This window comes from Pongo abelii, chromosome 3, assembly GCF_028885655.2.
Source record: "Pongo abelii isolate AG06213 chromosome 3, NHGRI_mPonAbe1-v2.0_pri, whole genome shotgun sequence".
Lineage (NCBI taxonomy): Eukaryota > Metazoa > Chordata > Mammalia > Primates > Hominidae > Pongo > Pongo abelii.
Window position 1 is genome coordinate 4,568,839 of NC_071988.2, and position 22,416 is coordinate 4,591,254.

At 52.7% G+C, this 22,416-nt stretch overlaps 1 protein-coding gene across 2 annotated transcripts in view; it reads right to left on the bottom strand.

The window, feature by feature from the left end:
- Nucleotides 1-2,077: 2,077 nt before the first annotated feature.
- HTRA3 (HtrA serine peptidase 3) overlaps nucleotides 2,078-22,416 on the bottom strand; it is a 39,635-nt gene continuing 19,296 nt past the window's right edge. Inside the window, exons 4-9 of one of the 2 annotated variants that reach the window (XM_024246526.3) lie at nucleotides 19,220-19,414; nucleotides 18,415-18,447; nucleotides 16,610-16,724; nucleotides 6,748-6,796; nucleotides 4,889-4,984; nucleotides 2,078-3,202 (exon numbers count right to left, since the gene is read on the bottom strand). In XM_024246526.3, the coding sequence (XP_024102294.1) occupies nucleotides 3,037-3,202; nucleotides 4,889-4,984; nucleotides 6,748-6,796; nucleotides 16,610-16,724; nucleotides 18,415-18,447; nucleotides 19,220-19,414 (654 nt within the window). In that variant the 3' untranslated portion in view covers nucleotides 2,078-3,036. Of the gene's footprint in view, nucleotides 3,203-4,888; nucleotides 4,985-6,747; nucleotides 6,797-13,032; nucleotides 13,826-16,609; nucleotides 16,725-18,414; nucleotides 18,448-19,219; nucleotides 19,415-22,416 lie in introns of those variants that run through there. The other variant, XM_024246527.3, reaches the window with a different exon arrangement.

The window sequence follows — 22,416 nt, forward strand, 5'->3', positions numbered from 1 at the left end:
CCCCCACAGAGGTCAGTTCAAGGGTGTCAGAACTGGGACCACAGCCCGGGCCCGCTCACTCCCAAGCTCAGAGACCCCCGTCCCACCTCCCTGCTGCACAGATGGGCATCCGGAGGCCACCCCGCTGCACAGATGGGCATCCGGAGGCCACCCCGCTGCACAGATGGGCATCCGGAGGCCACCCCGCTGCACAGATGGGCATCCGGAGGCCCAGGGCAGGGAGAAGGAAGGTGGTGGGTGGCAACATCTCGGGGGCACATTCTGGCCTGGAGTGTGAGTAGGATCCTCCTCACGAATTCAGTGCTCACACAGCCAGTTTATATCCTTCAATGGAACCCAAACTGTTAAGGAAACATTATCGGCCAGGCACGTTGGCTCACACCTGTAATCCCAGCAGTTTGGGAGGCCGAGGCAGGCGGATCACAAGGTCACCTGGCAATATGGTAAAACCCCGTCCCTACTAAAAATACAAAAATTAGCTGGGCGTGGTGGCGGGCACCTGTAGTCCCAGCTACTTGGGAGGCTGAGGCAGGAGAATTGCTTGAAACAGGGAGGTGGAGGTTGCAGTAAGCAGAGATCACACCACTGGGCGACAGAGTGAAACTCCATCTCAAAAAAAAAAAAAAAAAAAGAAAGAAAGAAAGAAAACAACATTATCTCCATTTGACAGGTGGAGGAACCGAGACTCAGAGGCTCAGAGGGTCATCTGAGCTTAGCCTCCTGACCTCACAGCCCTGCTGTGTTCCTCAGGCCCCTGCAAGGGATCTTGGGACTCCAAAGCCAAGCTGCAAGGTGAACGCGACCCAGACAGCGACAGGAGAGCACAGCCCATCTGTGAGTGAGCGGGTGGGTTTGTGATCCGCTCTCCCCTGAGCCAGAGCATGGCCCATCTGTGAGTGAGCGGGTGGATTTGGGATTTGTGATCCGCTCTCCCCTGAGGCATTTGCAGGGCAGACACAAGGGGTTGAGAAGGTGGTCTGAGCTGGGGTATCAAGACTTGTCCCCCGCAAGGTGGGAACAGTCGTCAAGGGAGAAGTGGCTTCATGTGGTGGACACTGATGCAGGGACAGTGTGAATGGGAGAATCTCCAGACCCAGTTCCCCCAGAACCCACAGGACCCCAGAAATCACTACAATGACCGCTGACCCTTCCGATTTGGGAGAGTTGTGGGAATGGGGGTCGTGGTTTCCCTGGGGGCCCTCAACGCTCCCCCAAGTGCTCACCTCTCCAATAATTGGTAAGGTCACAGCTCTCCATGTCCTCTTCCTGACCTCAGCCCCCCAACACCCAATAGGCTCCTCTCAGCCAGGGCCCAAAGACTGAGGGGCAACGGCCTACTCTCCAGGGCCACTGTGTGTGTGGAGAGCCCAGGCTGCAGGTGGGAGTGAGAGCAGGGCCTGGAGGGTGGACATGGCTGCCTGAGCCTGGCAGGTGGATGGAAGCCTAGACAGGGCCAGAATGGCTCGGGGCCTGGTGGGGGTGGCCCACTCTGGGTGGAGCAGAGGGTTGGGGGCAAGTTCACAGCTCCCAGTGCTCCACTTCCAGCTACTCTGGGTGGTGGCCCTGGACCTCCTGCTCATTGAAATTGCTCTCTGCCTCAGTTTCCCCATTGCTGGGTGGGTGGCAGGGAGAGTGAAATAGATGTGAGAAAGGGTTCTTCATGTGACCAGACATGCACAGTGGGGCTTAGTGGGAGCTCCCCATAAGCTAGGTGGCTTCCCAAGTGCTGCACCTGTCACCTCACGTCCCAGGGCATCCAGGAGGTCAGCGCAGCAGAGCCAGCCTTCCTGCTGGACAGAGGCAGAGGCCAAGGCAGGGAGGGGGACATCTCTTGCCCAAGACCATGAAGCTGGAAGTAAGTGGAGGAGCCAGGACTTGAGCCGGGCTGCCTGACTCGGAGCCGGCCCTCCACAGTGCCACATGACCCTGAGACCTGGTGTGCCCTAATGCTCGGCTGTCATAGAAACTCTTTAAAGGCCCGTGTCTTTGCAGGTATGCCCAGTCATGTGTTAGATGGATCCCCAGGAAGAACCCTGGCCAGTGGTGGGTACGCTGCCCCAGTGGCCTGCTGGCTGAGAACCGTGTGCTTGTAAACTTTATTTTCCATACAGTAGAGAAACATACAGTACAAGCAACACTGGGAATCCGTTTTACAGCAAAGCTCACAAATGCCCCTTGAGACACACTTGTTCCCTGGATGAGTGGGTGATGCCCAGGAGCCCGCTTGCCTCTGGGCGGCACTTCCATGCGAGCGGCTGCTGCATCCCAGAGCTGCGTGGGAAGGGGAAGCCGGCTCAGTCCTCACATCCCGTAGCTCCACGTCCACTGTCCTCTGCATGCCGCCCCATGACTGCCTTGGGGAGGAGAAGCTTCCCCAGGCAGCAGCCAACTTTCCACGTGCTCCCCGCGGCCTCCTGCCTGCCTGGGGAGGAAAACCTCACGGCAGGGCGGGGCTCAGCTCTGCAGCCAGGGGGCATTCACTCAGTGCCTGCTCCGGGCTGGATCCCCCCACCTTGAAGGGATCAGATGTGACCTGTCCTCCAGGGACCCCAGGCTGGCAGGTAGCACCCCTGGCCCTACAGCTTGGTAAGTCCTGGGGCAGAGGGAAGCTGGAGCCTCAGGTCAGGTGGGCGTTTGTCGGGGGGAAGAAGCTTGGCAGCCCAGACCTGCAGTAGGAGTGGCAGGAGCAGGGGATACTGCAGACGGTGTTCACAGGGGCAGAGGCGGGAAGCGAGGAGAGGAGGGGACCTCCATGGAAGGCAGTTTTGTGACTATCCCGAGAACTTGGAAGTGACTTTCAGGAGCATCTGTACAAGGGGACGTTGGGCTTCCCTCCCTGGCACTAGGATGTGGATCAACACTCCCCAGGCAGAAATTTGGGCCCCTGGCCAAGCCCAGCCTCCGCTCTGCCCCGGACAGCCAGGAGGAGCGTGCCGCCCTGCTGAGGACCGACGTTGGTCCTTCGTCCTGATCTTGGGGAGCGGTGCCCCCCGTTGTCTGCAGGCTCTGGCGCTTGGCGCTGGAGGAATGCACCCCTCACATGACCACCTCGGGTGCGATGCTGAAGAGGAGGTCGTCGTTCCCCCGCCGCACCTCCAGTAGGAGAGGAGACTCGGTCAGCACGGCCTCCTGCAGCTCACTCGAGTCCACTAGAGGACGCCCGTTGACCTTGACGATGATGTCACCATCTTGGATGCCGCCTCTGCCAACAGGAGAGATGGGGTCACCACCCACAGCCTCCCCAGTTACAGCCTTCCCAGGCGCGACCCAGAGCGAGGCATAGTCGGGGTCAATGACAATATTTCAACAGAAGTCATTTCAATAGGAAAGAACAGTACCCTGGCCCCAAAGCTCTCACACCAGAAGAAAACCAATGTCACACGACAGGCAAACGACCTTTCAAACTGCTTCTCCCCTGCATCAGAAGGGTGGGTTCAAGCTCCCGCTGCAGCCCTCCTAGCTGGGCCAGGCACTCTGTCCCCTTGTGCCTCAGTTTTCATGTCTACCATCCTATGTGGAAACACACTTTGCAAATTATAAAGGCCCAGGAGTAGGTTCTGCTGTTACTGCACTTACGAAGACGTCTATATGAGAGGCAGAGCTCGCGGGGCCAGCCTTCTCTCGGCATGAGGCTCACTGAGACCTCCCCACTGCCGGGAAGGAAGGTGATGGTACTGTGCTCAGCTGTGTGGGCACCAGCATCAGGACCCACACATGCCAGCTGTGTGACCTGGAAGAGTAACTTCTCTAAACCTCAGTCCCTCCATCTGTAAAATGGGTGAGGGCAGGAGCCTGCACATCCCTGGCTGCAGTGAGGATTAACTGAGATGTGTGTGGAAAATTTCACCCAATTTCAACAATTTTTACTGCAGGTCTGCTGCAGGCAGGACAAGTGTGCCGTCTGTGCTCATCACAGAAGGTCACGTGGGGCCCCCCACCTTCAAGCCCAGCCTCTGAGGATGCACAGTACAGTCAGCCCTTGAACAACATGGGTTTGAACTGTGTGGGTCCACTTATACGCGGATTTTTCCCACTGCAGATGAAGACGGAGGCTAAGGAGGGGAGGCGACTGGTTCAGAGCCCTTCTTGGGGGTGGGTCAGCCATGCCAGCATGCGGTAGTGTCGCGCTGCACACCTGCCTCAGCCTATTGTGTTGCAACACTTAACATTTCTCTAGTACTGGAAGACTTCAAAGAAAGCAATGCTTTGTCCATTTCATCTGCAAAGTCTCCTGGGGGTAGAAATCCCAGCACTTTGGGAGGCCGAGGCAGGTGGAACGCCTGAGGTCAGGAGTTCAAGACCAGCCTGGCCCCCATGGTGAAACCCCGTCTCTACTAAAAATACAAAAAAATTTAGCAAGGTATGGTGGTGGGCACCTGTAATCCGAGCTACTCAGAAGGCTGAGGCAGGAGAGTCGCTTGAGCCCAGGAGGTGGAGGTTGCAGTGAGCTGAGATCATGACACTGCACTCCAGCCTGGGCAACAAGAGTGAGACTCTGTCTCAAAAAAAAAAAAAAAAAAAAAAAAGAATAGGCTGAATTATCTCCATTTTACAACGAGGAAGCTGAGTCCCAGAAAGACCCAGGACCCAGGCTGGTCCCCAGCTGGTGAAAGAGTCTGGCTTGGAGTGCGTTCTTAGCCCAACAGGGACTCTTCATCCTCTGCTTCTCAAAGGAAATGACATTGTGGACTCAGGGCGCACACAGTCAGGGCTCTAGGGACCGTTCAGCTCTCCAGCCTCCTCTGGCTAAGCAGACACACTAGAATCCACCTGCCTCTTCCCGGTCACTTTGCTGGGAAGCTCAAGGTCACATGAGGTCAGTGGGGCAGCCCCAGCCCAGACCTCACGCGTGCCCCATACGTCGAGCGATCTCCCTGGCAGAGCCTACCTCTGAGAAGGTGAATTTGGCGCAACCTCTTGCACGTAAATTCCACTGCTGACCTCTGGGAAGTCCGGGTTGCTGGCCTTCAGCTCATCCACCAGGCTGGAAAGAGTCTGCCGTCAAGGCCCCTCCTCTGAGCCTTTGCCCAGCTCCTTGGTATGAAGCTGCCCCTCCCTCCCTCCAGCACCAGGCCAGAAGAGGAGCCTCCTCTGGGCCCCCATACTGCCCTGTCCCACCACTGGCCACTCTGTGTCCCCTACCAGATGTGCTTCTCAAGAGAAACGTGGTAGCAATAGCTGGTTAGAAGCGTGAAGAGAGGAGAGAGAGTGGGTGGACAGGTGGAAGGAGGGGCAGGAGGACGGATGGATGGACGGATGGATGGATGGATGGATGGATGGATGGATGGATGGATGCACAGGTGAAGGAATGATGCTGGATGGGTGGATAGAAGGAGAAATGGACAGACAGGCAATGCTGAGTCATGGAATGGACAGACAATGCTGAGTCATGGAACGGACAGACAATGCTGAGTCATGGAACGGACAGACAATGCTGAGTCATGGAACTGACAGACAATGCTGAGTTATGGAATGGACAGACAATGCTGAGTCAAGGAATGAACAGACAATTCTGAGTCATGGAACGGACAGACAGAAGACTGGACAGAGGTGGGATGGACAGACAGATAAAAGAGACAGAAAGAAAACAAAAGATAAATCGGCATACTGGACATTGATTATAGTTTTTTTCAAATGTCACCCCTAGATTAGCAGAGTTGGTGAAACAGGAGGAATGACAGCTTTAGGGACTGTGTGGTTTGAGGAAATGGTCACTTGAGCATTCTCGAGTTCTTCCTAGGCTCCCGATGCAGTGACCTCTTGCTTCTTCAAACCTTGAAGCTCAAGTTTGCATTTCCAGCCTCCCTTCTATCCTACCCCCGCTTCCTCTCCCCCAGCCCCTTCTTTCTTGCACTCATTCAGCATTTCCAGGCACCTGCTCTGCAGTGGACCTGCTTTTGGGGCAGAGTGGAGGAATGAGTAGGTCACAGTCCTTGCTCCCAAGGAGCTGATAGCTGAAGAGGCAGGATGGGGTGGGGCAGTCCCACCACAGGTGATTCCGACACAGCAGGATGAGTTCAAGGCTGGAGACGAAGGCCAGGGCTCTGTGTGCTACGAGGAGGCACCTTCTGCCACTTGAGTGTCCTGGGAATGCAGAATGGTGTTCCCCCAAATTCGTGTACACCCAGAGCCTCAGAATGTGACCTTGTTTGGAAATAGGACCTTTATAAATGTCATTAGTTGAAGATCTTGAGAAGAGAACTTCTTGGTTTAGAGTGGGCCCTAACTCCAAAGATGGACGTTTTCATAAGAGAAACGAGAGAGAGATGTGCACACAGATACTCAGAGAGAGAGAAGGTCAAGCGAAGACAGAGGCAGAGACTGCAGGGAGACAGCCACAAGCCAAGGATGCCTGGAGCCAGCAGAAGCTGGAAGAGGCAAGGAAGTAGCTTTCCCTGGAGCCTCAGAGGCAGAGTACAGCCCTGCCGACCCCTTGACTTCAGATCCCCGACCTCCTGAACTGAGAGGGAACACATTCCTGCTGTTTTAAGCCACCTGGCTTATAGTAATTTGTTATAGCAGCCACGGAAAGAGATGGTGTCTTGAAAAAGCAGAAGGAATCTATAAGGCAAAGAGGGAAAGGTCCAAGCAGAAGGACTGGCCTGAGCAACGGTCAGAGGCCTGAGTGCATCGGCCTGTCTGGGCACCTGCAAGGAGCCAAACACAGCCAGCCAGGGTCTGGAGGGAGGACCAGGGTGAGGGATGAGATGAAGGGGTAGCAGGGGATGGCACTCTTCAGACACTTGCCTTGGTGTGATCGTCCGCATCCGTATGCCAATGAAGCGCTTCTTCCAGTCTAGAAATGAAACACGGCGAGACTCCATTAGGGCTGCTGTGAAAAGCCACCACCCTCCCTCAGGGGGCAGGCAGAGGACAGAAGTTCTCCTGCACGACCAGGAAGCAGCAGGTGTCATTCTGCCTGAGCTGGCCCAGTCCCCCTGCGGTCCAGGAAAGCTGCCCTCTCCTGACCGTCTTCATGGAGCTGAGGGGTATTCTAGCTCTAGCGTGGCTCGCCCCACAGGTGGCTTCATGTCCACCACATCCTGCATCCAACCACGTGAGCTCCGACATCTGCTCTCCCAGCTGAGCTCCAACCCAACCCCAGTGGCCAGTGGGGCTCTCCTTTCTGGCTTCCATACTGCTGCTTCCCCAAATGTTCCCTGCTTGGAACTGAACTCATCACCTCCCACTGGTATTCCCCAAAACAATACTCGCTGCTAATGTCCAGTGAGTACTAACCATGTGCCAGGCCCTGTGGCTGGGGCACTGCACACACAACTCACTGAGATAGTGTCTCCGTCCCCCAAGCTGCTCCAATCTGGGACTTAGCAGGTGTCTCAGACCCAGAAATAAACAAGAGTCAATAAATTTAGAATTTTCGTTTTATATAAGAGTTCTGACCACAATTAGAAATCAATAATAGGTATCTAGAAAATTCCCAAATACTTGGAAACTAAATAATACACTCTAAATTACTCATCTTCAAATAAGTAAAAAGAGAAATTAGAAATTACGTTCAACCGAATAAAAATGAATGTATAATATATTAAAATTTGTAGGTTGTAGAGGTAGTTAGAGGGAAATTAATAGTACTAAAGTGTCTATATTAGAAAATAAGAAAAGTCTCAAATCAATAACCTCAGTTTCCATCTTAAAAACTATAAAAAGACCAAATAAAACCTAGAATAACCAGAAGAAAAAAAATAATTAAGAGTCTGAATCAATAATAAAGTTGAGTGTGAATTAAAGCTGAGAGTGTGACTCAATAATAAAGGTAAGAGTGTGAATCAATGAAGCTGAGAGTGTGACTCAATAATAAAGCTGAGAGTGTGACTCAATAAAGCTGAGTGTGAGTCAATAATAAAGCTGATAGTGTGAATCAATAATAAACCTGATAGTGCAAATCAATAATAAAGCTGAGTGTGAATCAATAATAAAGCTGAGAGTGTGACTCAATAATAAAGATGAGTGTGAATCAATAATGAAGAGGAGTGTGACTCAATAGTACAGTTGAGTGTGAATCAATAATAAAGCTGAGTGTGACTCAATAATAAAGATGACTGTGAATCAATAATAAAGCTGAGTGTGAATCAATAAAGATGAGTGTGAATCAATAATAAAGCTGAGTGTGAATCAATAATAAAGATGAATGTGAATCAATAATAAAGATGAGTGTGAATCAATAAAGATGAGTGTGAATCAATAATAAAGCTGAGTGTGAATCAATAATAAAGCTGAGCATGAATCAATAATAAAGCTGAGTGTGAATCAATAAAGCTGAGTGTGAATCAATAATAAAGCTGAGTGTGAATCAATAATAAAGATGAGTGTGAATCAAAAATAAGGCTGAGAGTGTGAATCAATAATAAAGCTGAGTGTGAATCAATAAAGCTGAGTGTGAATCAATAATAAAGATGACTGTGAATCAATAATAAAGCTGAGTGTGAATCAATAATAAAGATGACTGTGAATCAATAATAAAGCTGAGAGTGTGAATCAATAATAAAGCTGAGTGTGAACCAATAATAAAGATGACTGTGAATCAATAATAAAGCTGAGAGTGTGAATCAATAAAGGTGGGTGTGAATCAATAATAAAGGTAAGAGTGCGAGTCAACAATAGAGTGTGAATCTAATAAGAGTGTGAATCAATAATAAAGCTGAGAGTGTGAATCAATAATAAAGATGGTGTGAATCAATAATAAAGATAAGAGTGTGAATAAATGAAGAGTATAAATCAATGAAATAAAGATAATGTAAATCAAAGACACACAATAGTGAAAATAAAAAATAAAGCTGATTCTTTAAGATCAATAAAACTGATAAATCTTTAGCGAGATTGATCATTACAAAAAGACACAGTTATCAATATCACGAATTACAGAGGTGACATCACTACAGATTCTACAGACATTAAAAGAATAATAAGAGAATATTGTGAACAACTTGATATTAATGAATTTAATCACTTAGACAAAAGAAGCAAATTTCTTGAAATTTCCAAACCACCAAAGCTCATTCAAGAAGAAGTAGATAACGCAAATAGCACTACATCTATTAAAGAAATTGAATTTGGAGTTAAAAATCTTCCTACAAAAAAAACTTCAAGCCCAAAAGATCTCACTGGAGAATTCTACCAGATGTTTAAGGAAGAAATAGTACTAATTCTATACAAACTCCTCCAGAAAACTGAAAATGAGTGGCTACTTCTAACCTCATTATCCGGATACAAAAACCAGAAGAGAAAACTAGACCAATATCCCTCATGAAGATAGATACAAAAATTCTTTAAACAAATCAAATCCAAAAATACATTTAAAAGGATAATACAGCCGGGCATAGTGGCTCATGCCTGTAATCCCAGCACTTTGAGAGGCCAAGGCAGGTGGATCACCTGAAGTCAGGAGTTTGAGACCAGCCTGGCCAACATGGTGAAACCCCATCTCTACTAAAAATACAAAAATTAGCTGGGCATGATGGTGGGCACCTATAATCCCAGCTACATGGGAGGCTGAGGCAGAAGAATCACTTGAGCCTGGGAGGTAGAGGTTGCAGTGAGCCAAGATCACACCACTGCACTCCACCAGCCTGGGCAACAGAGTGAGACTCCATCTCAAAAAAACAAAACAAAACAAAAAAAAAACAAGGATAATACATCACAAATAAGTGGTAAGTGAGGTTCATCCCAGGAATGCAAACTTGGTTTAACATTTAAAAATCAACCAATGCAATTTACCACATTAACAGACTAGAAAGGAAAACCATATGTTCATCTCCAGAGATGCACAAAAAGCCTCTGACAAAATGTAACATCTATTCCCAATAAAAACCAGAAATAGAAGGGAACTTTTCAACCTGATAAAGGATACTTATGCAAATTTTTAGCTAGCATTGTACTTAATGGTGAAAGACTGAGTGTTTTCTCCCCAAGATCAGGAACGGGACAAGGATGTCCACTCTTACCCCGTTCATTCAATATTTTACTGGAAGTTCTAGCCAGGCAAGAAAAAAAAAGGCATTCAGATTAGAAAGGAAGAAGTAAAACTGTCATCTATGTAGTAAATCTGATGGCATCTACAAAAAAAAAGTTTCTAGAAGCAGTAAGTGAGTTATCGAGCTTACAGGATATCTTATGGTGAACATCCAAAAATCATTTTAATTGGAATATTCTCTTAAGCAACCACCAGAAACTGAAATTTAAAAGAATACATCATTTATAATAGCATCAAAATTAAGAAATACTTAAGAATAAATCTGATGAAAAATGCCCAAAAACCAGCACACTGAAAACTATAAAACATTGCAGAGAGAAGTTAAAGAAGATATAAATAAATGGAGAGGTAGTCTGTATTCATGGATCAGAAGAGTTACCATTGTTAAAATGCCAAATTTCCCCAAATTGATCTGTAAATTCAATGCAATCCCAATCAGATCATCGGCAGGCTTTATTTTTCTTTTTGTAGAAATTGACAAGCTTATTCTGAAATTCATATAGAAATGCAAAGGGTCTGAGGAGCCCAGGCAACTTGGAAAAGGAAGAATAAAGTCGGGGGACTCACACTGTCTGCCTTTTAGACCTACCGTGAGGCCACAGTAATCGAGCCAGTGCGGTACTGAATATTGGCCTAAAGACACATAGCTGGAATGGCACATGGTCATTCTCTTTTGGACAACGGTGTGAAGGCACTTCAGTAGAGAACAGTCTTTCAACGAATGGTGCTAGAACAATTGAATTTCCAAGGCAAAAATAACAAAAATCCCCAAACCTCGATCTATACTTTGCACTATTTAAAAATATACTAATTCAAAATGCATCGCAGTCCTAAATCTGAAACCTCAAAAAGTAAAACTTCTAGAAGAAATTGTAGGAGAAAAATCTTTCTGATCTTGGGTTAGCAAAGACTTCTTAGATACAACACCAAATGCATGACAAATTAAAAAAAAAAAAAAAACAGACTTCATCAAAATTTACAAAACTTCTGCTCTTTAAAGACACTGTTCAGAGAATGAAAAAGACAAGCCACAGACTGGGAGAAAATATTTGCAATTTGCTTATCTGATAAAGGGCTCCTATCCAGAATGTAGGAAGAACTCTCACAACCTACTAGTAAGAACACAAATAACCTAAATGTTTTTAATGGGCCAAATATTTAAACACACCAAAGATGAACAGCTGATGAATAAGCCACGTGGGAGATGGAGTCAGAGCTGGCTGGGAGGCCTGACCCATGGGTCCAGTGGGCCCTGGAGGGCTTTGGATTTGACCTTGAATCACCAGACGTGATCTGCCGTTAGTTTTGAAAGGGCCTCTCTGGCTGTGGGAGGGTCTGTGGGGGACGGGGCAGCATCCAGAAGAGCCCAGAGAGGTAATGGTCCAGGGCAGCAAGTGCCCCAGCGCTGGACCCGGAGGTGGAGGTGGAGGCGGAGCAGCGACAAGGCCCGGGGTGGATGCGTCCTGAAGGCTGGGCCAATGGACTCGCTGACAGTGGATGAAGCATGTGGGAAGTCCAGAGGGACAGAGGGACAAGGCTGACATAACTGAGTGGGGACGGCAGGTGGGGCTGCAGGAGCAGGGGGGTCTTGACAGGTGCTCTGAGTGGGAACTGCCCGTGGACATTGGTGGTTCCGTCCCACAAGCAGCTGCGCGTCTGAGCCTGGAGTGGGAGGGGCCAGGCTGGAGGCGTAAATCCGGGGGATCACTCTCTAGGTGGCTTCTAAATCCAGGGGATGGGATCCTCGACAGGACCTGCACAGCCCACCTGGGACATCGGCCCTTCCCGCTCCCACTGCCTGGGAGTCCCCTGCAATCTCCAGAGCCTGTCCCGCTCCCTTCCCACAGTCTCTGCTGGAGGTGGGTCACCTCCTCAGAGAGGTCTCCTGCCCTGTCATGCAGCCCTCACCCTCGAGGCCCCAGCCCTGCCCCAGCCTCCTCCCAGCACCCCTCACTCTGATCTGTGGCATCTGGGGGCGTTTTTGTGGCCCCTCTCCCTGCTAGAAGGAAAGCGGGCGGGCAGGACCTCTGGCTCACAGGAGTCCAAGACACAGAGTCGGCACTTGAACAATGGCTGTGGTCCCCTCTGACTTAGACCCACTGTGCAGGTGGGAAAGCAGAGGCCTGGTAATGCCCCTGGACCAGAGCTGGGGAAAGCGTGACTCACTGTGCTCAGGATAGGGGACTCTGAAGCCTCTTCTCCTTGAACTTGAGAGGTGAGCAGGACACACACCAAGTATGGGGCCACCAGGCTCCCTGCCCGTCCTGCTCCCGGCCCTGCTCCTGCCAGGTGGCTGGGCTGCCTTCCCCAGCCTTTTCCACTATTGGGAAGGACCCAGGACTCTACCCAGCACAGGGGCCTGAGACCCAGGACTCTACCCAGCACAGGGGCCTGAGACCAGGGGACCTTATGGCTTCTGAGACCAGGGGACCTTATGGCTTCTGAGACCAGGGAACCTTTTGGCTTCTGAGACCAAGGGACCCTGTGACCTCTGAGGCTGGGGAACCCTGTGAACTCTGAGACCAGGGAAACTTTTGGTTTTTGAGACTAGGGGACCCTGTGACTTCTGAGACTGAGGAACCCTGCGGCCTCTGAGATCGGGGAATCCTGTGATGTCAGAGATCTGGGAACTCTGTGATGTCTGAGACCAGGGAAAGCGCATGCCCTTGTCCCTGTCCCCTCCCTTCCCTACAGCTCTCCCTTGGCTTGTGGGTCACAGGATAAACGAGGGGTTTACCCCCCAGGCCAGAGGTCTCCCACCTATGAACTGCACTGTCCCCCACAGTCCACAGAGGGGCAGATGCCCACAAACGGCCCCACTCCATGAATCGAACACCCCACACCACCCCATGTGGGGCTACGCTCTGGTCCTAAGGCTGGCTGGACCCCAAGCCCACCTGGGACTCCCCCAACATGCATGGTGGCCACTCTTTACCCTGAAAGCCCCTCAGAGGCCTCTGCACCCCACCTCCAGACGAGAAGAATAAATGCATTTAACATCTCCTTGATTTAATAAAAAGATGGTTCATTTCAAAGAACTTTAGATTAACTGGGTTTGGATCATTGGATTTTATTAAATAAAAAAGAAAAGCAAGTACAAACACCAGTCAACTTCAGAAGGATTTTAAAATTGCAAGTGTGCCATGCAGCTAAGGTTTATCAGGCTCCTCAGTTCGTCTGCGCTGTCCTTGGGGAGGGGACACAGCTCTGAGGACAGGGGATATTTCCCAGGGGGTCTGGGATGAGGTCAGCACTAACTGGGACAGCCCCTGTACAACAAAGGAGCAAACCCAGGCCCCGGGGGGATCCTGTCTCAGGAGAAAGAGAGAGGCAAGAAGGGAAGAGGACACTATCATCCACTTCCAAGGAAAGTCACCTCACAGCTCAGTGTGTGCAAAGAGCAGCTCCGCTAATTTCCAGTAAGGAGGCCGAAGTCAAAGGTACCCATGGAGAATGGGATAATTCAACAGGAAAGACTCGGTCATTAGGAAAAGGAGCACGCTAGGACAGGTCTGGGTGCACCCCTGAATCTAGTTCTGAGCTTCGTAGAAGCCAACAGGAAAAGGGCTCAAGAGATTAGATGGTCCCCACTGTTCAAGAGAAGACGACTTCAGCTTCTTTGGGAAAGACAGGCTCTGCCTGGCTCCAGATTGTCTTCCCATAACGGACACAGAAGAACAATGGCGGCATCCTCAACAGCAGCTCTTCATGTGACCAGCCCTCATGGCACCGGCCTTGGCTGCACTGGGGTCCATGTGCTTGGCTGATGGGGTCATGGAGGAGGGGGCAAACATGAGGAAGCCCCCTGCTCTCAATGAACTGCCAGTGAGGGGGCTGGGAGGAGACAGCAAAGCAACATGGAAGTGTGAGTTGCTGAGTCAGGCCTGGGCATTGGCCAGGAGGTGGGCACAGGAGACACAATGGCAGGAGGGAGAAGCTCACTAGGGCTGAAGAGAAGGTGGGGAGGCAGAGGCCCCCAGGAAAGGCCCTGCGATCAGAAGCATGGCCTTACTCTGGAAGGTGACTGTGACTGCGACTGCCCACTTAAGGAGGCAATGGGCGTGTTCTCACTTGGGAGAGTTGCCTAGTGCCCTGGCGAGACCTCTCCCAGATGGGTGCTCATGGCAATCTAGGAGTGGGCAGGGTGGGCTGGGCATCTCTTTTGGATGGGGTGAGGAAATGGGGGCGAGGAAATGGGTGCTTAGAGGAGAGTGACTTCCAAAGACAGGGTATTGGACTTTGCTCCCCTGGCATAGAGGATACCGTGTGATCTGCATGGGCCACAGGCTGGAAGAAGGAGTACTCAGGCGTGGATAGATGGATGGAAGAATAGATGGATACGGATAGAGGGACAGGTGGGTAGATGGATGGATGGATGGATGGATGGATGGATGGGTGGATAGGTAGACAGGTGAATGAGTGGGTGGATGGATGGATGGGTGGAAGGAAGGAGTGAAGGAAAAAATAAAGGAAGGAAGAAATGGTGGCCAGGTGGATGAATGGGTGGATAGGTGGGTGGATGAGTGGATGAATGGATGAGTAGATGGATGGATGGATGGGTAAACGGATGGATGGTGGATGGATGGATGGGTGGATGAATGGATGATGGATGGAAGAATTGGTGGTTGGAAGGATAAATGAGTGGTTGGGTGGATGGATGGATATAGGATGGATGGATGATGGATAGGTGGATGGATGGAAGAATGGATGAATGGCTGGGTGGGTGGGTGAGTGGGTGGATAGATGGGTGGATGGATGATGGATAGGTGGATAGATGAATGGGTGAATGGCTGGGTGGATGGGTGGATGGATAGATGGGTGGATGGATGGATGGATGGATGGATGGTAAATGGGTGGATGGAAAGATAGGTGGGTGGATGGATGGGTAGATGGGTGGAAAGGTATGGGTGGATGGATGGTGGATGGATGGATGGATGAGTGGGTGGATGAATGGATGATTGGATGGATGGATGGATGGATGGATAGGTGGGTGGATGGATGGGTGAGTGGATGGATGGGTGTGTGGGTGGATGGGTGGGTGGGTGGATGGATGGGTGTGTGGATGGATGGGTGTGTGGGTGGATGGGTGGGTGGGTGGATGGATGGGTGGCTGGGTGGGCGGATGGATGGATGAATGAGTGAATGGATGGGTGAATGGATAGATAGATGGATGGGTGGGTGGATGGGTGGATAAGTGGATGGATGGATGAATGGATGAATGGCTGGCTGGGTGGGTGGGTGGGTGGTTAGATGGGTGAATGGAGGATGGCTAGGTCGATAGATGAATGGGTGAATGGCTGGGTGGATGGATGGATGGATAGATGGGTGGATGGATGGATAAGTGAATGGGTGGATGGATGGATGGATGGATGGATGGATGGATGGATGGATGGATGGTAAATGGGTGGATGGAAAGATGGGTGGATGAATGGGTGGGTGGATGGATGGGTAGATGGGTAGAAAGGTGTGGGTGGATGGATGGTGAATGGATGGATGGATGGGTGGGTAGGTGGGTGGATGTGTGGATGAGTGGGTGGATGAATGGATGATTGGATGGATGGGTGAATGGATGATTGGATGGATGGGTGGGTGGGCGAATGGATAGATGGATGGATGGGTGGGGGGATAGATGGGTGGGTGGATGGATGGATGAATGGATGGATGGATGGATGGATGGATGGATGGGTGTGTGGGTGGATGGGTGGGTGAGTGGATGGATGGATGGGTGGGTGGGTGGATGGATGGACAGATGGATGAGTGAATGGATGGGTGAATGGATAGATAGATGGACGGGTGGGTGAATGGATGGATGGATGGATAGATGGATGGATGGATGGATGGATGGATGGATGGGTGAACGGATGGGTGGATAGGTGGGTGGATGGATGGACGGATGGATGGATGGACGGATGGATGGATGGATGGATGGGTGAATGGATGGGTGGATAGGTGGATAGGTGGATGGATGGGTGGGTGGGTGGATGGATGGACAGATGGTTGAGTGAATGGATGGGTGAATGGATAGATAGATGGACAGGTGGGTGAATGGATGGATGGACGGATGGATGGATGGATGGATGGATGGATGGACGGATGGATGGATGGGTGAATGGATGGGTGGATAGGTGGGTGGGTGGATGGATGGATGGATGGATGGACGGATGGATGGATGGATGGACGGATGGACGGATGGATGGATGAATGGATGGGTGAGTGGATGGGTGGATAGGTGGGTAGGTGGATGGATGGATGGGCAGAAGGAAAGAAACACCTGACAAATAAGGAGCAGCCCAAATGAAAGGAGCCCAGGGAGTCCAGGAAGCTGGTGGTGGGAGCTGAGCTCGGAGATCCCCAGCCAAAAGGAGACAGCCTTGGAGGGGCAGGGGGTGAAGCTGACCATGAATTGATGATAGGCAGGGGGAAGATCCTGAAAAAGGCTGAGGATAAGCTGTCCTGGGGGTCTCACAGCTTTGGGGTGGGCAGACAGGACCTGTCCAGTAGTGAGCAAGGTTCACCCAGCACCTCCGGTAGATCTTGGTCCCAGGGCTGGGATGTTAAGTGGCTGTAGCCCTGGGAGAGTACCCCCTGCTTCTGGCCCCCTCCAGGTGAGCTCTTTACCTTTGGTCTGCTTGTCTTGGAACTCTGTGAGGAACCGTGTGATGCGGTCCGAGGGGATGGCAAAGGAGATGCCAGCCGTGACCTTGAGCGTGTTGATGCCAATGACCTCGCCATCCTGGGCAGGGAGGTAAGAGCAGGCATCAGTTGGGGGAACCCAGGCAAACCCCTGCCCACAAAGCACTGTGTCCACAGCTCTGTTTCTAGAGGCTGACTCCGGCTGTCAATCCCCCTACAGCCCCCAACTCCCCTGAAAAGGTCACTCTCAGGATCACAACTGAGTCAGTGACCCTACCTCTCCAAATCCTGGAGATCCCCCTTCCCCATCCCTGGAGAGTATTTCCAGGGAAGCTTGCAGCTCAGGCCTGCCCCCAGGCTCTGGCCACTCTGCCTCTAAGAAGCATGGCCACTGGGCCAAGGACACTGCCAAGCCACGTTTGGAGGGACCGAGAGAGGGAGGAACATGGTAAGGCCTGTCGGGGACAGAGACCCTGTCTATCCCTTCCTTCCAGAAGTGGGGGGCTGGCAGGTGGGGCCAGGGGAGCTCCTTGACCCCCCATCCCTCTCTTTGGAGCCCCTCCAAACCTGCCCTGTCCCCCATGAGGCTGGTGCCACTTGGGCAGGATCTGACCTGACCCCTGGGGACCTCACACTCAGGCACACTCCTGGAAAGGAGCCCCACCCCACAGCCTGGTATATACCCCTAGCCCTGCCCTCCCTGTCGGGGCCTGGCCAGCTCACCAGGGAACTGTCTGGGGCCTGGAGCAGAGCTTTGCGTCAAGGCACCCTTTGTCCTCCTGGTCCCTGGAAGCTCAGGAGGCAGGAAGAGCATCCGAGTGTGAGATCCAGTAGATTGAGTTCTGTGTCCACCCTCGGCCCTCTGTGCCCATCTCTACTGCCTGGACCACACGGAGCAGCCTCCTGGGCCTGGCTTTCTGGCCTCCAGCCTAAAGCCTAAACCACACACACGAGCTTCCTTGAAACCAGGGCATGCCCTCAGCCCTGCCGAAAGCCTGGGAGACATCTTGGGCACACAGGGCCTGAGGCAGCAGGACATGGGCCACCAGCCCCTTTCATTGTCCCCTTGTCTGATCTCCCCCTCCCTAAGCCTCTGAGAGCCTCCCGCAATGCTCATGTTGTGCCTTCTCCCTGGGATTTCTTCCTCCTGTACCCAGTCCTCCTCAGTCTCAACGGCCGTTGTATAATGCTCTCACCTCCAGGAAGCCCTCCCTGATTTCACATCAGCTGCCAGGCCTTCCTGCCCAGCGTCCCTCCAGAGCCATCTCATGTGGCTCACATGGTGCTGGGGTTTGTTCACATCTGGACACCTCCCCCACCACAGACAGGAGCTTCAGGGGTGGGACTGTCTGATCCTTCAGGGCCTAGGAGCTCTGAACTGAGCTTCCTGGTTTATTCTGGAAAAATCTCACCCGGGATGAGGCTGAGCTTGACTTTGAGGCTCAAGACACAACTGGGATGGGGAGAATGAGGTCATCCTGTGTGTACACCCAGGGCACAGAGGGCTGGGGTGAGCAGCCCCACACCAGCTCCCCTGACAGGCACACGGCCCTGGACTGAGCTGCTGCTCGTGGGTGAGTCCTCATTCCTGGTGGCCACTAGCATCCCTGAGGCGCCTGGGGCAGCCTTGGTCTTTCCTCCTTCCAGGCCTCCGGCCCAGCTGCACTCCTGACTGTTGGTGTAAATGTCCTGGGACCATATTGTGGTGCCTGTCCCGCCTCAAGGCTGAGCGCCCCCATATGAGAAGAGCCCCAGAAACCTGAGAGATTTTGGCTCTAGGGGACACTTACCAAGTTCACCAGTGGTCCCCCGGAGTTCCCGTACTGCAAGGGGAGGAAACAGCATTAGCTGTGCCTGATCCCGCCTGAGGTTTCCTGGAGCCCCTTCTTCCAGATCCACCTCTAACCAGCGCAGAGAAGCATAAGCAGGTCTCATCCTCAGCAGCATCGGAAGGCCTCAGTGCTGCCCCCATTTCACAGATAAGAAGGCCGAGGCCCACAAAGGCCATGTGGATGGCTGCCTGATGACCGAGGTCTGACTGTTACTGTTCTCTGCACAAACCATACGCTTCAGCAACTACACCCTCGAGGCCAGGCAGCACCGCCTGGTGCAAGGAGAATGGGAGTGTTACTTCCCATCCTGCTGGCCTGGGGGGCCCTCTACAAAGACTCGGATTCCAGCCAAGCACCTGAGCTGCGGCAAAGCTGGATGGACATGATCTGGGGCATCTGGGTGAAGTGCTTTGTGAATGCTAAATGTGCCACCAACATAATCACAATAATAATGAAAAGCAATGTTGGCCAGGGTGTGTAAGCTGGGCAAAGGTGTTTCCGGGCTGTGGCCGTGCCTCTGTTTCTCTGAAAGGCTGCCCGAGCGAGGACAGCAGCCTCTGACTCCCAGCGTGCCTGGCACCCTGGGGTGGAAGTCACTGGGTTAGGGCTCCACCGAACGTAAAGAGAGAACTTTCTAGCAAGTAGATGTGTCGAGTGCCACAGTGGCTCTGGGGACGGGGGCAAGCCGAGTCAGAGACTACCTCGAGGTTGAGGTCTTCGGCACAGATGGCAGCTGCCCCGGCCTCCTGTCCCTGGGACTCACGTTGATGATGGCGTCCGTCTGGATATAGTCCATGTCGGAGTCCCGGAGGCCCAGCTCCCTGCCCTCCCGCTGGGCAGTGCTGACGATGCCCGTTGTCACTGTGTTCTGCAGGGCAAAGGGACTGCCGATGGCCACCACAAACTCCCCAGGCCGCAGGTCGGCCGAGTGACCCAGCAACAACACAGGGAGCTTTTTCTAGGAGAGAGAAAGAGGAGACATAGAGAGGGAGGCTTAGCCGTCTGCCTTCAGAGGGGACTGGAGTCAGATCCTGGCAGGGAGCTCCCAGGGAAGGCATGCACATCTGTGCAAAGCCACTAGGACTGTGAAGGCTCAGGCAGGTCACCAGTGCAGACCAAGACCAGGGCAGTCCTGTGTTGAGACCCAGGGCTGGAGTACACGGAACAGAGGCTCAGCTGTGCCAGGGACCAAAGGTTCCCCCAGGGCAGGCATGGGTGCTCATCATGGGTGGTGCACAGAGGGTGCAGCTGAGCACAGCCTCCAAGGTCGTTGAGCCCAATGATCTGATGGTCACATGTCCTCTAAAACTCTGGTAAAAGCTGCAGACACCTGGTAAAAACTACTACACCATATGCACCACACACAAACTGATGCATTTGATGGAGAGAGATCTGCAGGCCCCTGGAACCCAGCTAAGGACTCTGACATCCTTGATGCAGTTCCATCTCATCTCCCAATAGAGACACACGGGGGACTCAGGCCTGGAGAAATGAAGCCACTAGCCGAGCTCTGCCCCCCGCCATGCACACTGAGACACCTGCACACTCCTCTTCTGCTTTTGTGCGGGGCCAGCGGAGCCTGTCTGTCTGATTATCTGACTCTGCAACTAGCCTGGGAGCAGGGAGAGCAGCCGGGCTCTGTGTTCCAGAAGCTGCGTGGTGCACACTCTGAGAAGGTAATCCTGGATGCTTGTTAGAAGGTGCCGAAGCGCACACACACACTTGATAAATGGGGGAAGGCAGTTCTGTGCTTGTACCCACATCAACTTCCTGGTTCTGGTTTTGCACCCGTTACCTAAGATGTCACCGTTGAGGGAGGCTGGCGGAAAGTCTCCTGGGACCTTGCTACACTACCCTGTAGCTTCCCGTGGGTCTGCGATCGGTCAGGTCCCACGAGCCTCACCCCAACTCAGGAGATCAGTGGGGCAGGATCCCATGCCTCTGACCCTCTGGACGGCTCCCCTCCACCAGGCCACTGGTCCTTCTCATCGTTTCAGTCCTCTTTCCTTTTACTATACACCATCATGTCAAATAAGAAAGTTTCTCCTTGCAGCTTTCAATACGAGGAGAAAGCTGTCAATAATGGGGGCGATGTGGAGCCCCACACAGGACTACGGGAGCCCTTGGTGGGCGGGTGCTGGTGTGGGAAGGGCTCAGGCTGCTCCTCTATTCTCTGTGCTCAAGAAGCTTCAGTCAATGGCAGAGAGAATCCCAGGTGGTGGAACCAGGCCTGCACATTGGAAGGCGAGGACCCGGAGAGATGACATTTTCCATTGCTGACCGGCCGAAGAGGCAGAAATAACAACGTCTGAAATCTTTGGGAGGCTGTGAGCTGGGGAGGGTCAGCCCATCCTCCCTGCACCCAAGCAGAGTGCACAGGTGAGGCCGTGAGCTGGGGAGGGTAAGTCCATCCTCTCTGCACCCAAAGAGGGTGCACAGGTGAGGCCGTGAGCTGGGGAGGGTCAGTCCATCCCCTCTGCACCCAAACAGGGTGCACAGGTGAGGCCGTGAGCTGGGGAGGGTCAGCCCATCCTCCCTGCACCCAAGCAGGTTGCACAGGTGAGGCCGTGAGCTGGGGAGGGTCAGTCCATCCTCTCTGCACCCAAAGAGGGTGCACAGGTGAGGCCGTGAGCTGGGGAGGGTCAGCCCATCCTCCCTGCACCCAAGCAGGTTGCACAGGTGAGGCCGTGAGCTGGGGAGGGTCAGTCCATCCTCTCTGCACCCAAAGAGGGTGCACAGGTGAGGCCGTGAGCTGGGGAGGGTCAGCCCATCCTCCCTGCACCCAAGCAGGTTGCACAGGTGAGGCCGTGAGCTGGGGAGGGTCAGTCCATCCTCTCTGCACCCAAAGAGGGTGCACAGGTGAGGCCGTGAGCTGGGGAGGGTCAGTCCATCCTCCCCGCACCCAAGCAGGTTGCACAGGTGAGGCCGTGAGCTGGGGAGGGTCAGTTCATCCTCTCTGCACCCAAAGAGGGTGCACAGGTGAGGCCATGAGCTGGGGAGGGTCAGTCCATCCTCTCTGCACCCAAAGAGGGTGCACAGGTGAGGCCGTGAGCTGGGGAGGGTCAGCCCATCCTCCCTGCACCCAAGCAGGTTGCACAGGTGAGGCCATGAGCTGGGGAGAGTCAGTCCATCCTCTCTGCACCCAAAGAGGGTGCACAGGTGAGGCTGTGAGCTGGGGAGGGTCAGCCCACCCTCCCTGCACCCAAGGAGGGCGCACAGGTGAAGGTCAGGAGCCTTCCCCATGGCTCGATTTAACGCCTAGGGGCTAGGAGGGCGTTTCCCACCTCAGGTCATGGCCATAGGTGCTGACCAGGCCCTGCAGGACATGAATCACACTAGCTCTGCTGGCACCCATTTGCCACAGGTGGCTGGTGGGGCATCCTGCTCAGGCCCACCTGGACACCACCCCACCAGTCCTGCCAGCATTCTGCCACAGCCGCCGGAAGGGGAGAGACAGACCTGCCCCTAGTCTCGCTTTCCTCTTCCCACAGGGGTCCTTGAGAAGGGGTTGCAAACTGGCCCAAGGCCCAAACACCGCCCGTTGCCTGTTTTGTGAATCAAGCTTTACTGGAACACAGCCACACCCACCTGTGCAGCCTAAGGCTGCATTCTTGCCACAGCAGAGATGCGTGGTTGTGACAGAGACCACAGGGCTTGCAAAGATAAAACATTTACCATTTGGCTTCATGGAAAATTTGTTGGCTGGGCACCATGGCTCACGCCTGTAATCCCAACACTTTGGGAGGCCAAGGCAGGAGGATTGCTTGAGCCCAGGAGTTCTAGACAGCCTGGGCAATAACGCGAGACCCTGTCTCTACCAAAAATTTAAAAAATAGCCAGATGTGGTGGTGCGTGCCTGTAGTCCCAGCTATTCGGAAGGCCAAGGTGGGAAGATCCCTTGAGCCCAGGAGTTTGAGGCTGCAGTGAGCTGTGATTGTGCCACCGCACTCCAGCCTAGGC